Source organism: Xiphophorus maculatus, chromosome 20, assembly GCF_002775205.1.
Source record: "Xiphophorus maculatus strain JP 163 A chromosome 20, X_maculatus-5.0-male, whole genome shotgun sequence".
NCBI lineage: Eukaryota > Metazoa > Chordata > Actinopteri > Cyprinodontiformes > Poeciliidae > Xiphophorus > Xiphophorus maculatus.
In genome coordinates, this window is record NC_036462.1 from 22,961,229 (window position 1) to 22,973,786 (window position 12,558).

Below are 12,558 nucleotides of genomic sequence, written 5' to 3' on the forward strand. Positions count from 1 at the left end.
TGTGACTCTGCTTCTTCCTGAAGTCCTCAGCACTTTAAAGCCACAAGACAGCTTATTGAAAACCATCTTTATTCCAAGGATTAAAACAGAACAATATCACTTTTCAGAACATCTACAAATACACAACAATCTTAGTTATAAAAGTCAAAAATAAGTTAGCAAAGATACAAAATAAAATGGCAAAACCACTCTGTAAAAAAAAGGGGAACGTATTTACAACAAAAGCATTTATAACCTGTTTAAATTAAGCAGATCTTGGTCAAAACTGCCATGGTACATATTGGCCCCACAAATAAATTCATGTATTTTTTTTTTAAGCATTAAACTCACACAAAAAGAATCAAAGATACGGAGGAAAACTTAAATTAAGTTAGAACAATACAATCCATCTGAGAGTCTGGAGGAAGGTTTAACAGAGATTCACTCAGATAACTAGGATTTTGGGTTCATGCAGCAAAATCTTTGAATCTCAAGTTAGACTGAGCATCTGTAGCTCTGACAAACAGGACTGGACCACAGGATAAGGCATGTAATACAGGGAATAAGGCCTCATTGTAAAAGGAGGAATTCAGTTTAGCCAGTAGACCCAGTAGAGTTGCATTGATAATTCATTAATTCAGATTTTTGATCGTTTGCATAAGACAGAAAACCAAAGTTTGTAGATTCACTAAAACAAAATAAGTACTCCAGTCAAACAGCATCACCAATTAGCTATATTTCCTTTGTAATTTACGGATCTCTGTGCATCTACATCTGTGTTCCCACTGTTTTGAAAGGTCTATTTGGAAATGTCTACAGGAAAGGCCACAGCTCCATCTGAAGCAGAGATGCTGTCCACAATGGAAGTCAAGGCCTGCATGTTCCCCTGCTCAGGAGATTCAGCAGCACTCAGGAGATCTGAAGAAAGAGAGAGAGGCCAAATCACACAGTCAGTACCGTCGGCAAAACACTAATCTGTTTGCGGGATCCGGTGAAAGTTCATATTTGGCCGCGCTCACCCTCACCGCTGTAGCTCGGCGGACACTGCTCCGGAGTGCTGCTCCACTCGGGGCTGCTGCAGCAGGTGCTCCCCGAACTGGGCTCGCAGGACGACGACACCTGTTAGCACAAAGACACGCACGCAGAAGTTGCTGTCAGTCACTTATAATGCAAAACAGCACACAAAAATCCAGCGCAAAACATTTGTTTTCAAAACCTGCCATATTAGTTTGAGAAGTGCATATTTGACTAAAACATAAGCCTGTTAATTTAGAAAAGTTTAAATCTGAAACGTAAAAATCACCCACTTTATTATTTTTTTATTCTACAGCTTGTTTTTCTTACTTCCCAACAACTTCTCAGCCATTTTTCGCTACATTCTCCACATTTGCCTATCATCTTGGCTCTCTTTGTCCCACTCCTGTTGTACTCACTCTGGGCTGGGTTGGGGTGGGTCGGTAGTGCAGTCCCTGCTGTCCTGTCTCAGTGTCCTGCTGGTTGAGAGAGGACACCAGCGCTTGTAGCCGTTCGATGTACTGTATGGCGCTCCGCAAGATCTCCACTTTGGGCAGCCTCTGGTTGGGGTTCATCAAGGTGCTCCTCTTCAGAGCATCGAAGGCCTCGTTCACCTTCTTCAGACGTCTCTTCTCCCTCAGCGTTGCTGCTCTCCGGCGATCCATGGTCACAGTCTTTCTTTTGCACAGCTTACAGGCCCAGGGCAGGCACTGACCAGGGCAGTGGGTCTCAGAATGAGGTGACAGGCTGGAGGGAGATGCTTTGTCCTCAGTACTTGCGACTCCGACACTGGCACCTCCAGCTAGACTCCCACACAAGCCCATCATGGAGTTTCTGTCCTGGTAACCAGCTTGGTCGTATGTCCCAGGTAGGCGAGAGGGGAAGTAGCTGTCCCCTCCTTCATAAAATCGCTGATCAGGAAAGAAGTATGGGTTGGTCTCAAAGAGCTCCATATTGGCTCGTGTTGTACTCTAGATGTAAAGGGGCAACAATCCCTGCTTCGTTTGTTGCTGCTCTTCAATGAGTGGTCTTCGTTCCTGCCTCTGGGATGTGTGTTGGACTATACGCGTGTGCGCTGTCTTCCCCTTGGCCTGAGTTTGCAATGAGTGGAAGACGTGTGGTGAACAACTGGTGTGGAGCAACTGTAGGCTGGCATTTAAACCCCTCTGCCTTCTGCAGGATCACAGGGTTAAATTTAGCACGAGCCCCCAGAAACCTGACACGATGGTTAGCTGTTGCTGCACATCTACACTTCACATCTCTTTTGGGCTATGCTCTCTAGGGCTTTCAGGCCCATTCATGTGTTTCAGTGTGTGGGTTTGAGCACTTGCGTGCGTGTGTGTGCGCCAAGATTCACAGTACGATCAAGTTGCCGTGGAAATGGAAGAGATAACCTCAGATCAAAGATGTTGGCCTTAATAAGTTAATCCCAGACTTGCGTTCTCCTCCGTGACGCAGAACAAAAAGACGCTTTTCCGTGGGGGTGAGGGGGGGTCAATGTGGTAGGAAGAGTCTTGAGGCAGCTGTCACCTCTACTAGGATCGAATAATTTGTAGTAACGAGAAGATGTTTGTGACCAGAGATAGTTGCTTACTCAAAACTAGGTCACAAAGGCAATGTCAGGTTCACGATGAACATCTGTGAATGTGTAAACATGGTGGCATTACAGGGAGAGTATTTTTGAATGAGGTTCTACGAAAAGGTTGTTATAGGTAATATATTACCTGTAAAAAATAACTCTGTGGCGTCTTCATTTTGTACAAAGTCAGATTAGTTGTTCTTAGAGGCTCAAGCAAAGCACCCAGGATAAAAGCATATTTTTGTGGTACAATGCTGATCTGTGCAGACATTATTTTATGAATGTTGTCACTTTTGCAGTGGGGACTTTTGCACACAGACGATGTTGATTACTTGCACATGAAATGGAGTTTGAAGATTTTTCCACCACTAGTGATTTTCCTGTATGAAACATGTAAAATATTTCCATTCAGACAAATCATTTGACAGAGAAATGAAAGTTGTGTGAATGGCAAAATATTGAACTATTCTATTAGTGTTTACTGCGCCCTACTACTTTATTTGGTAGTTATTTTGTTTGCAAAAGCTTCAGATGTGCCTGTGTTAATTTCTGCTTCATACTGAAAGATCATTGGTGGAGCACTGCTTCCTGCCACCATTTTCCAAGTAATAACAATCAGATTATGTGTAAATTACAGACCAATCCTAAAGTCGGTCCAATTTAAAATGAAATTTTTTCACAGCCATCCTTTTAAATTAGTTAGCTGCTCCAATTGGAATTGGACGACTGATCTATTTATATATTTGACACAGGATTATCTATTTATATATATGACACAGGAAGATCATTGTTACCTTTACTTCAAGGGCTTTAATCTTTATAATCTGTGTAAATATTATAAAAGAGCACTTGCAAATACCACTATGACATCAAGAGAGATGTAGACTGTAGCTGAGGTAATAACAATTCATTAAAAAGTCACTTAAAACATCCAGATTCGTTTATCCTAGTATCCTGAAGCTAGTAGGTTGTCTGAAAGGGACCAAGATGTACTTCTGGCATCTTAAAGGTAAAATATCATTCTGGTTTCTCTGTAAATAATGGAGGTGGTTCCACATTAATAATCTCCATATGTAAAACATATAGTCAGAATGGAACATGTAAAACATTTCTGGTCCGAGTAACCAAAGTAAAATTAAAGTAGAGCTGTGTAAAAATGCAGTAATGCTGTAGAGTTTGGGAACACTGTTTTATTGATTTTTAAATTATCTTTATTTTGCTTTGCTTTAGTTGTTCTGTTACTTTTGCAGTGGGGACTGCAAAAGTAACAGTCCGCACTGCTACTTGGGGACTGTAAATTGATGTTTTATTCCCAATAAATAAATGGCATCAATATAATTGATGTTTTATTGGGAATCTCAATTTCCCAATAAAACAATATTTTTTTCCTAGATAAATAACCTTTCTGCTGCAAATGTGATGAATAGCTAAAGGTTTGTAATGACATTCTTAAGATTAGAGTTATTTTAAGATGGTAGAGTTTCAATTTGGACTCAGCCCTTCTTGCGCCAGCCTTTAATTTCATCCTCAGGGACTAATGAATATGGATTTATACTTAATAAAGAAGCTGTAAGAGTTATCTACTGCAGGTAAGCTATAAACTGCTTATAAAATTTGACAGAACCTTACTTCAAAAATCCTGAACTATGCCTTTGAAGCATATTCCATTGTTGCTGGGTGTCATATTCTTTTATTTTCCTTCCAAGGGGATTGCACAATGTGATGCAATAAGTGACACTTCTGAGCTCTGTAGATAGCAGGTCTGGGCAGGCATGAGCAGAGAAGTAAGTTTAGCACCAAAATTACTCTGGCTCAATTTACTCTTTGAAATCAAGGGGCAATGATGAGACCACTGCGCAGAGGAAGTGGCTTTGGCTCTCCTGACCTCTTCCAGTCAGTCATAGTTTTAGCTTAGCCAGCAGGTGTTAATCCACCCAGAACACATCTTACCTCATAGCTCAGCAGCTAATTCTGACTGGCTTCCGCTAGCATGAAAACACACACACTTCCAGCAGCAGAGAAGCCGCAACGGCAATGACAGGCAGCATTTAAGATGTGCTACATCCCTGCGTATCTTGTATCACTGTCATAGATTTATCACTGCGACACTTGTAGCTAACAGGAAATGCTTGCCGGTGGCAGAAGAATTTGGATGCAGTATTTTGTAGCCACACGCAGGGTACAAACTCTGCGGTGGCAAATTGAGTGAGGAATATTGAACCAATACACCTCGAAAAGTTTTTCTTTTTTTTTTTTTTTTCTTCTAGTGACACATTAATTGGGCATAAATGAAAAAACTTCCAGAAACTGTAAAATCATAAAAGATGCATTCTTTTTGATCTAAGAACAAAGCCTTCACCACATATTATGACAATATGTGGTGAAAGTTGTGGTAGATGAAGTGCAAACATTTGCATAGCGATTAGTTTGAGAAAGATTTTTAAATATTTTTCTTTTTGGACAGGCAATCTGTCCAGGGTGTACCCCGCCTCTTCCCCGTTGACTGCTGGAGATAAGCACCAGCATCTCTCATAACCTCTCTAAGAATGAGCGTGTAAGTCAGATAATGGATGGATGGATAGTTTTCTGTTTCTCTTTAACGTAAGCATTAATTTTATTTTTCTCTCTTTAATTTGGCCATTCTACTCTTTCTACGTCAGAGTGCAAGCTGCAACACCAGTTTTTTTGTTGTTGTTTTTAAATAAAATCCAACAATAAATTTAAATATATGAACTCATGAAATGTATGCATAAGTAATCAAATGACTGCAGCGATAAGTGTCTTTTCAGTCAATTTACAATCATTGGCTAACTTCACAAACATCTCTTTGGAGAACAAAAGGAAATAAACAAATTCATATCCAGGAATGACATGGAAGCCTCACACAGAAATATGCACAACTAAGTTTCTGTGTTAAAATATTACGCTCTCACCTAAAATTGTACAACTTAAAAATCAGTGCATGTTTCAAAGGAGAACATGCAGCTTTTTTATATATATTTTATTTACATCTTGAGCATGTATGCATCGATTATTTCAACAAGTGAAAACCAAAGTTTATTGTCAGCATTTCAAGGTAGGATGGCGTTCAAAGAGATTGCCCCCTAGTACAACCTCCCTGCAGCGCACACCTAGAAAACATGCATCGCATTATGTAACGACAAACATGACAAAAGTGATGCTCTGATCTCTCGAGCAGCTGGAATCCTCTATCAGGTGAGAATGGGGCCATATTTAACTTTTAAAAGTACAGCAAAGGTTTCTAACACAGTGCTACTAAATGTGGAGTAGAAGAAAGAGCCAAACGTGCCTCAGTTAATATTTTTGTTTTTCATTTAAAATGTGCACGAAAAATAGAAATTCAGTTTTACCTTTGAAAAAATAGGTAAAATTTTACATACATAAGTGTATTTCTCCCTGCTTTTGTTTTTCTCCTCCTTGACCCAACTCTGTAAATTCTTGATCTTCCCAAAAAAAAAAGTAAGAGAAAATAAATCATGTAAACTGTTTCAGTTTTTAGAGATAACAGATATTTTGTTTTAGCTCAAGTATTGATATCACTGGAGCTGGCAGGATGTTCAGTGTATACAGTTGAAGTTTGGGCTTCAGGCTTGAAGCAGAGCGTGCAGCTGGAGCTTTGGCAGAGGCCTGCCGTTGGCTGTCAGGTTAGTCTGTGATGGATCTTCACTGATGGTGGAGGGAGCACAAAGACGCCCGTGTTGGACTCACGGGTGAAGCAGGGAGGGGGTCCACACAGTGTGTCAGAGTCACTCATAACCCTCTGTAATTTTAACCCATTGTCAGCAAAACTTAAAAAGTGTGTGTGCGAGCGAGTGCTGGAGCATCAAACATGCAAGCAAATCCTCACTGGAATGAACATAGTCCTTAAGATGCTAGAAAGTAAAACTGACTGAGATCCCCCACTGAATAAAAACAAGTCAGAAAACTGGTAAATATGTGTAACATTTTTATTATAACACTGGAAAGTTGGACATTTTTTTTAACCTCTTTATCATTGTCCTATGTGGTAACAGAATAAATATGAGCCCTCACCTAGTCTTGTTCTCCTTACTTACTGTTGATTAGAAAATGTGTTTTTATTTGATATTGTCAGCTAATTTTGTCCTTGTTTAGCCACTTTTAAGCTATACAATCTGAATTTACCCTAAACAGAGATGGCATAGCTCTGGCTTTTTTGATCAGTTCTCACAACTTTTAAGAACAATTGATATCTGTGAATCAGATGACCAACTTCAGCCTCATCATACGCCATATTTTCTTACCATGTTTTTGCCTCTTGTGACATAACATTTCCAGGATAATGCAAATAAGCAAAAAAGAAAACTGCTCCCCCCTCCGTTGTTCTTGAAATATTTCACATATGTTATAGAGATGTCTTTTCGCCTTTTATTTCTCAGCCTCAGTTTCATGTTGTTCACAGAAGGTAAGGTCATCTTTGCTATATTTTTATAACTAAATGTATCCCTGTGGGAGGTGGGAGCTATTCTCTTGTAGCCATGTCCTGATTTATGAAGATTAAAACACATAATTTTTATTTAAAATGGCATGTTTACTTGTCTTTCTCATTTTGAAGAATTTCTAATAGAACTGGATTTGTGTCATCTAAAAAAATACATATATATATATACGTACATGTACAGTATATATACAGTACATGTATGTATATATATAGAGAGAGAGATCTAGATATATACATAAGTATTTTATGTGTATAAGTAATACAAATGTATACATATATACATTTGTATTACAAGTGAATTGAAAAAAAGTATATTCTTAATGTGAAGCTTATTTTGAATAAATCATAAATAATTTAGATCAAACATTTTTTCACACTACTTAAGTGTGAAATTATACTTCTTGTAATAAGAAAATTGTTTCTTATATGTCTTTTTACACATTACCTACAGTATCAATACCTATTAGGGGACTTTGCACCAAATCTAACTTCTACTCTTGTGACAACTATTAATGTACAGATGAGTAAACATCATTCACCTATAATAAATAGTTGTTCTATTTAAAATTACTGACTTAACTATTAATGCTAAAAAAAAAATTCTCAGTTGTTTACAATTCTGTGTTCATATGGCTGTGTGAGTGTATGTCAGCAGGGATTGCCCTGTCATTGGCAACAGTGTCCCACTTCTCCTCAGTGACAAGCAGCAACACATTGTGGGACAGCTGAGGACGGTGGGGTGGGGGTGGACGGGGACGGGTGGATCAGCCCTCCTCACCCCAGGTTAGCCTCAAGATCATCGCTGACCCAGAGAGCCGTCATTTGAGTGCCGTCTGAAAATCTCAGATATGAAAGAGGAGAGTAAGATAACAACAGAGAAAGAGCGTTAATCAAAGGTGGATGAAGCAGGACATCCGTCCAGGGAGATCGGATCCCAGCGACAGAACAAGGGTACAGAGGGTTTGATGTCCTTTTAGCTGAAAAGAAGTTCTCACAATGTACAGAATATACTAAAAATATTCATTTACACTGACTGTGTTTGAATTTATTTGGCTATGCTTAAGCAAACTTATCAGTGTTTCAGGATGACATTTTTCAAAAACATCTAGTAGACAGGTTGAAAGGGGTTTAGTTAAATTTCACTCATAATTTTCTTTTAACCTTGAAGAAATGAAAGTTTTATAGGCTACTGCAAGTAAATATCAACTTCACATTAACTTCACACGAGTTACAGTGGGTAATCCAGGTGCCTTTCTGGTCCTACGGGATACAAAGTGAAGAAAAAGGGAGTTATTTTTGGATCACGTGCCAAACAACACTCCCCACTGGCTTCTGAGAACTGAACAGAGTTTAACCCTTTCAGCAGAGCAGACCAACTTCCAAAATCCATGTTCAGATATACTAATCTTTCTTAGACACTATGCCACCTATATAAACAAGGTTATTTACAGTAAGTCATAACCTTGTTTTCTTCTATTTAAATCTCTCCTACTCTTTGTTCATTAGTGTTTTTTTTTACAGTCTGAAATAGTTCCAACCAGACAAATATGTGTTTCTCATGAGCAAAGCCAGCTGATCGCCAGTGTGCAGCTTTTCACGTAAAAGAGGCTCTACCTTTTACCTTTTATTGAGCTGGAGAAAACTCCGCCACTTTGCTTATAGCATCCAATTAAATCCCGATTTTGAAGCCTTGATCTTGGTGATCGTAGCAGGCCTGTTGAAACCTAAAACCTTGAGATCTGAGATCCATAAACGTAATGCTAGTTCTGTCTGTCAGATGTAATTTGGGTTAATTGTGAGATTTGGTTCATTTGCCTTCATATCTTCACTTTGAAAGACAATCTACTAACCTCAATAATGAGGTTAATTAACATCAGTACAGAATGAAATCTTACATTTATCCAACAATAGACAGAGAGTAGTGGTCAGTAAACCTTAAACTGACCTCTGCTTTGGCAGGAGACAGGAAAGAAAAATATAGTGAATAAAATTCATCATCTATTTTATCTCAGCTGAGACTGCACAGGGTGTATCTTTACTGCCTGTGAAAAACATTCTGTTTAAAGGCTGGCAAACTCAGAGGTTATGGTCACCATAGTGACAGCAGCAGATGCCATAATCTGTCGCCAGAGACTACTGACTGCCATCACCATGATAACATAACACCCCTCATTGGACCTTTAAAATCAGTCCGTTTCCTACTAATAACACTGATTTTCAAGTGGTTTCACAACTTTGACAATGAAACAGGACAAAGCACTGGAAATGAGTACATTATCTTAATAAAGGTGGATTAATTGATAATGAAAAAGTGAATAAAGTATTCATATAGTGCTGTAGAGTTTTTGTTGAGTAATGAACCTTACATAAGCCTCAGTGCAGACCCACTTGATTGATGTCTGACAGCAATATGACACTACTACTGCCTGGCTGATGGTCAGCAGAATACTCCCATTCATGACGGTTCAGAAAGATGCGCCCCACCTGTGTTTTCAGGGGGCTCTGGAGGCCTGGAGAAAGCTTTCAAAAGTTTAGGAGTTGGGGGGTGGGAGTGGATGGGGACGGTAGTTCTGCCCCAGCCACGCTGCAGCTCACTGGGGCTTTTATCGCAGAGTAATCCCCTACAACAAACAGAATGGCCGGCATGTGCATGTGCAGCTGTCGCAGTCTTAGTGCAAGTGGTGTCATGTTAAATCACAGGAATGGGCCGAGCCATCCACTGCCCTTCCCTTCACTGGCATCCCACTCAGCCCCAAAGATCCAGCATACACAAACACACATACACGTGCATTATCCACTTCCCACTATCGCAGTATGCAGCTCACTGTACCTCTGGAGTTACTTACTGTTAACAGCCAGTGGTCTACTGTTTCGTATACATCGTTTAAAGTACCTCGCATATGTTTTCATAATCCTTAATCCTTTTCACATTTTGTCATCCGACAGCCACAGACTTCAGTTTGTTGTGACACTGTGTAACAGAATAACACAAAGTAGAACGTAATTATGAAGTGGAAAGAAAATAGCTTTTTTTTTTTTTATCTGAAACTCTGACAAGTGTGGCATGAATTTCTTTTCTCTGCAAAACAGAATTTAATAAAACAGAGGTCAGTTGTCCCTAGGAGTTCCCTAATTAGTAAATTTAGTCACTCGGGCATAATTTAATGTCGTTATAAAGGCAGCTGTTCTGTGAAGGTCTCAGAGCTTTGTTAAGAAACTTTTAGTGAACAATCATCATCATGAAGATCAAGGAACACAGCATTCTGTCGCATCTAACATTTAGACTTAGACTTGTACTTTATTGATCCTTTGGGAAGACTCCCTCAGGAAATTGAAGTTACCAGCAGCTCCCAGGCAAAAAACAAATTTAACACACAGTAAGCAAAAATGCAAAAGAATACAAAATACAAATTAAATACTAAGGTACACACGAAATGTGAGTAACCAAAACCTTAAATTATGCAAGAAAAACCTTAAATTATGCAAGAAACAAGGAATAAGAATATAGAATATAAGTAAATATAAATACAACACACAAAAAAAATATAAGAATTTGGCGGATTTAAAGCAGGGTAATGTAACTAAACAACATCCTGGTGTTTGATTGTTTCACTTGGCATTGTTTACTCTATTATTCAAAAACAGAAAAGCCACAGCCAAGAGATTTTTGCCCACTTACATTGACAGACAGGGCAAGGAGAGTGTTAATAATAGTCAGCCATGAGACATATTGTAACTTTGGAGGAGCTGCAGATATCTACAGCTCATCTGGGAGAAATAGTTTAAAGGATAGCCAATAGTCGTGCTCTCCATAATTTTGACCTTTGCTCAAAAATGAGAAAAAATTGTCATTTATATGCAAACATATAGAAGAATGTGCTCTGGTCATAAATTAGCTTTTTAAACCTTTATGCAAAATTACAATTCATAACACCCTCGACATATGTAATCCCAATAAGATACATTAAAGTTATTGATTGTAATGTGCCAAATATAAGTTCAATGGGTATGAATACTTTGTACACCATACATGGAACAGAGTTTATTTCAGTGAAGCCAAAGCTAGTGGAACCCCCAGTTCAGGCTTGGCAGGCAAAGTATCATCTTCTTCGAGAGCTTTGAAAATCACAAATACTTCTGACTCAACATTTCAGCTAGCTCCAAGAAACTTTGCACCAACTAACCACTGTCCAGCTAAAAGCAAAGTAGGAAATAAGGTTTCAGACTTTACCAACAGAAGATGTGTGTGCATAGCTGTGAGGAAACCACTACTAGCTTTTCAGTAACAGTTCCATCATGTGGCTTCTTTTCTTCATCTCTTTTTATTCCGACACACCTCTGTTATTATTTCACCACCTTGTTAACAGCTACTATCTTTATACCTTCTTCCAAACTCCTCTCTTTGTTTAGCACGGGCTCCAGTGACCTTCTCTCATGTCAACGCTTGACAAATATAGTGGCCTGGTTTCTGCAGCGACCAAATAGTCCGACACAACAAAGGGGAGCGTGTGTGTGTGTCTGCATGGAAGTCAGAAGGGAAATCTTGGGACACAACTAGGGAAAAAAAGCATGGAGGCAAAAACATGAAGGACATCAGAAGAGGAAGAGTGGAAATTGTATTTATGAATTACACCCATCTTTATATACTCAGAGGTGAATTATTGGAAACACAGTAGTGATATTCAACAGACTAGGTTATGGAAGGATAAAGAGAGAATGTGTCGAGCTATTCTGGGATGTTAAAAACGCAGGAACTGTCACCATGGAAACATGTGGATCCTCCCCCACCCCCACCACTCCCTGTGCCATGCCATTCTAGAGCTGCCAAGGTCTGGATGCCATGTCACCAGGGGTGCTATGGCATTCTTCGCCTTTACTCGACGATGCACTAGATGCCTCCGGCAGAGCAGTAATGTTTCACTAAACCAGATTCAAGATTCGACTGCTCCAAACATTTTAAGATTATGGATTGAAAAGTATCCTGTAAAACTTTCAAGGCTTGGGGTATTGTCTTTAAACATTACTCTGCTTTATACTTCACCACAACTTTATCCCTCACTTGTCTTCTTTCCATCTTCAAATAAAAATCTCATTCATTAACTCCTCCATGGAGCTTTATGACACACAGTTAAACTATATTCACTATTTAGGGGACTTTTGAAGGCCAATCAAGCCATAAAACTCACTGAAAAGTAACCCAGCAACTTCAAGGACAAGTTACTGTGTCATCATTACATTTATGGCGAGTTGTCTGGGACAACATAAATGGGGACTTTCCACAAACAAGACTTGCTCTAATGAGCACCTAAATAACATCCTGCTCCACAGAAGCAGTGGTATTTATGTACCGACAGAAAGCAGGAGAGGACGACTTGTCTGCCCCACTTCTCAAGAACGGTCCAAAAATAAGTCAAGGACAAGCAAGCAGAAGAGAAATGGTGAGTAAGCAGAGGAACTTTGCAGGTGCTGGAGCTCAGTCATAGAGAAGAGACAGAGCAGCTGCTGT

At 39.3% G+C, this 12,558-nt stretch overlaps 1 protein-coding gene across 2 annotated transcripts; it reads right to left on the reverse strand.

Moving 5' to 3' along the window:
- Positions 1–98: 98 nt before the first annotated feature.
- myog (myogenin) lies at positions 99–2,113 on the reverse strand. 2 transcript variants are annotated; one of them, XM_023325125.1, is made up of 3 exons: positions 1,413–2,113; positions 1,005–1,098; positions 99–897 (listed from the first exon to the last, which is right to left on the reverse strand). In XM_023325125.1, the coding sequence occupies exons 1-3, from the start codon at positions 1,944–1,946 to the stop codon at positions 779–781; spliced, it is 747 nt and encodes a 248-aa protein (XP_023180893.1). In that variant the 5' UTR covers positions 1,947–2,113; the 3' UTR covers positions 99–778. The 2 variants fall into 2 exon arrangements, with proteins under 2 accessions (XP_023180893.1, XP_005804344.1); XM_005804287.3 differs by having other exon boundaries at positions 999–1,098.
- Between the last annotated feature and the right edge of the window lie 10,445 nt (positions 2,114–12,558).

Coding starts and splice junctions, on each gene's coding strand:
- myog (XM_005804287.3), bottom strand. CDS start 1,946: ATGGAGCTCTTTGAGACCAACCCATACTTCTTTCCTGATCAGCGATTT. Junction 1,099..1,412: donor CCACCCCAACCCAGCCCAGA/GTGAGTACAACA, acceptor TTGTGCTAACAG/GTGTCGTCGTCCTGCGAGCC. Junction 898..998: donor GCCGAGCTACAGCGGTGAGG/GTGAGCGCGGCC, acceptor CTCTTTCTTCAG/ATCTCCTGAGTGCTGCTGAA.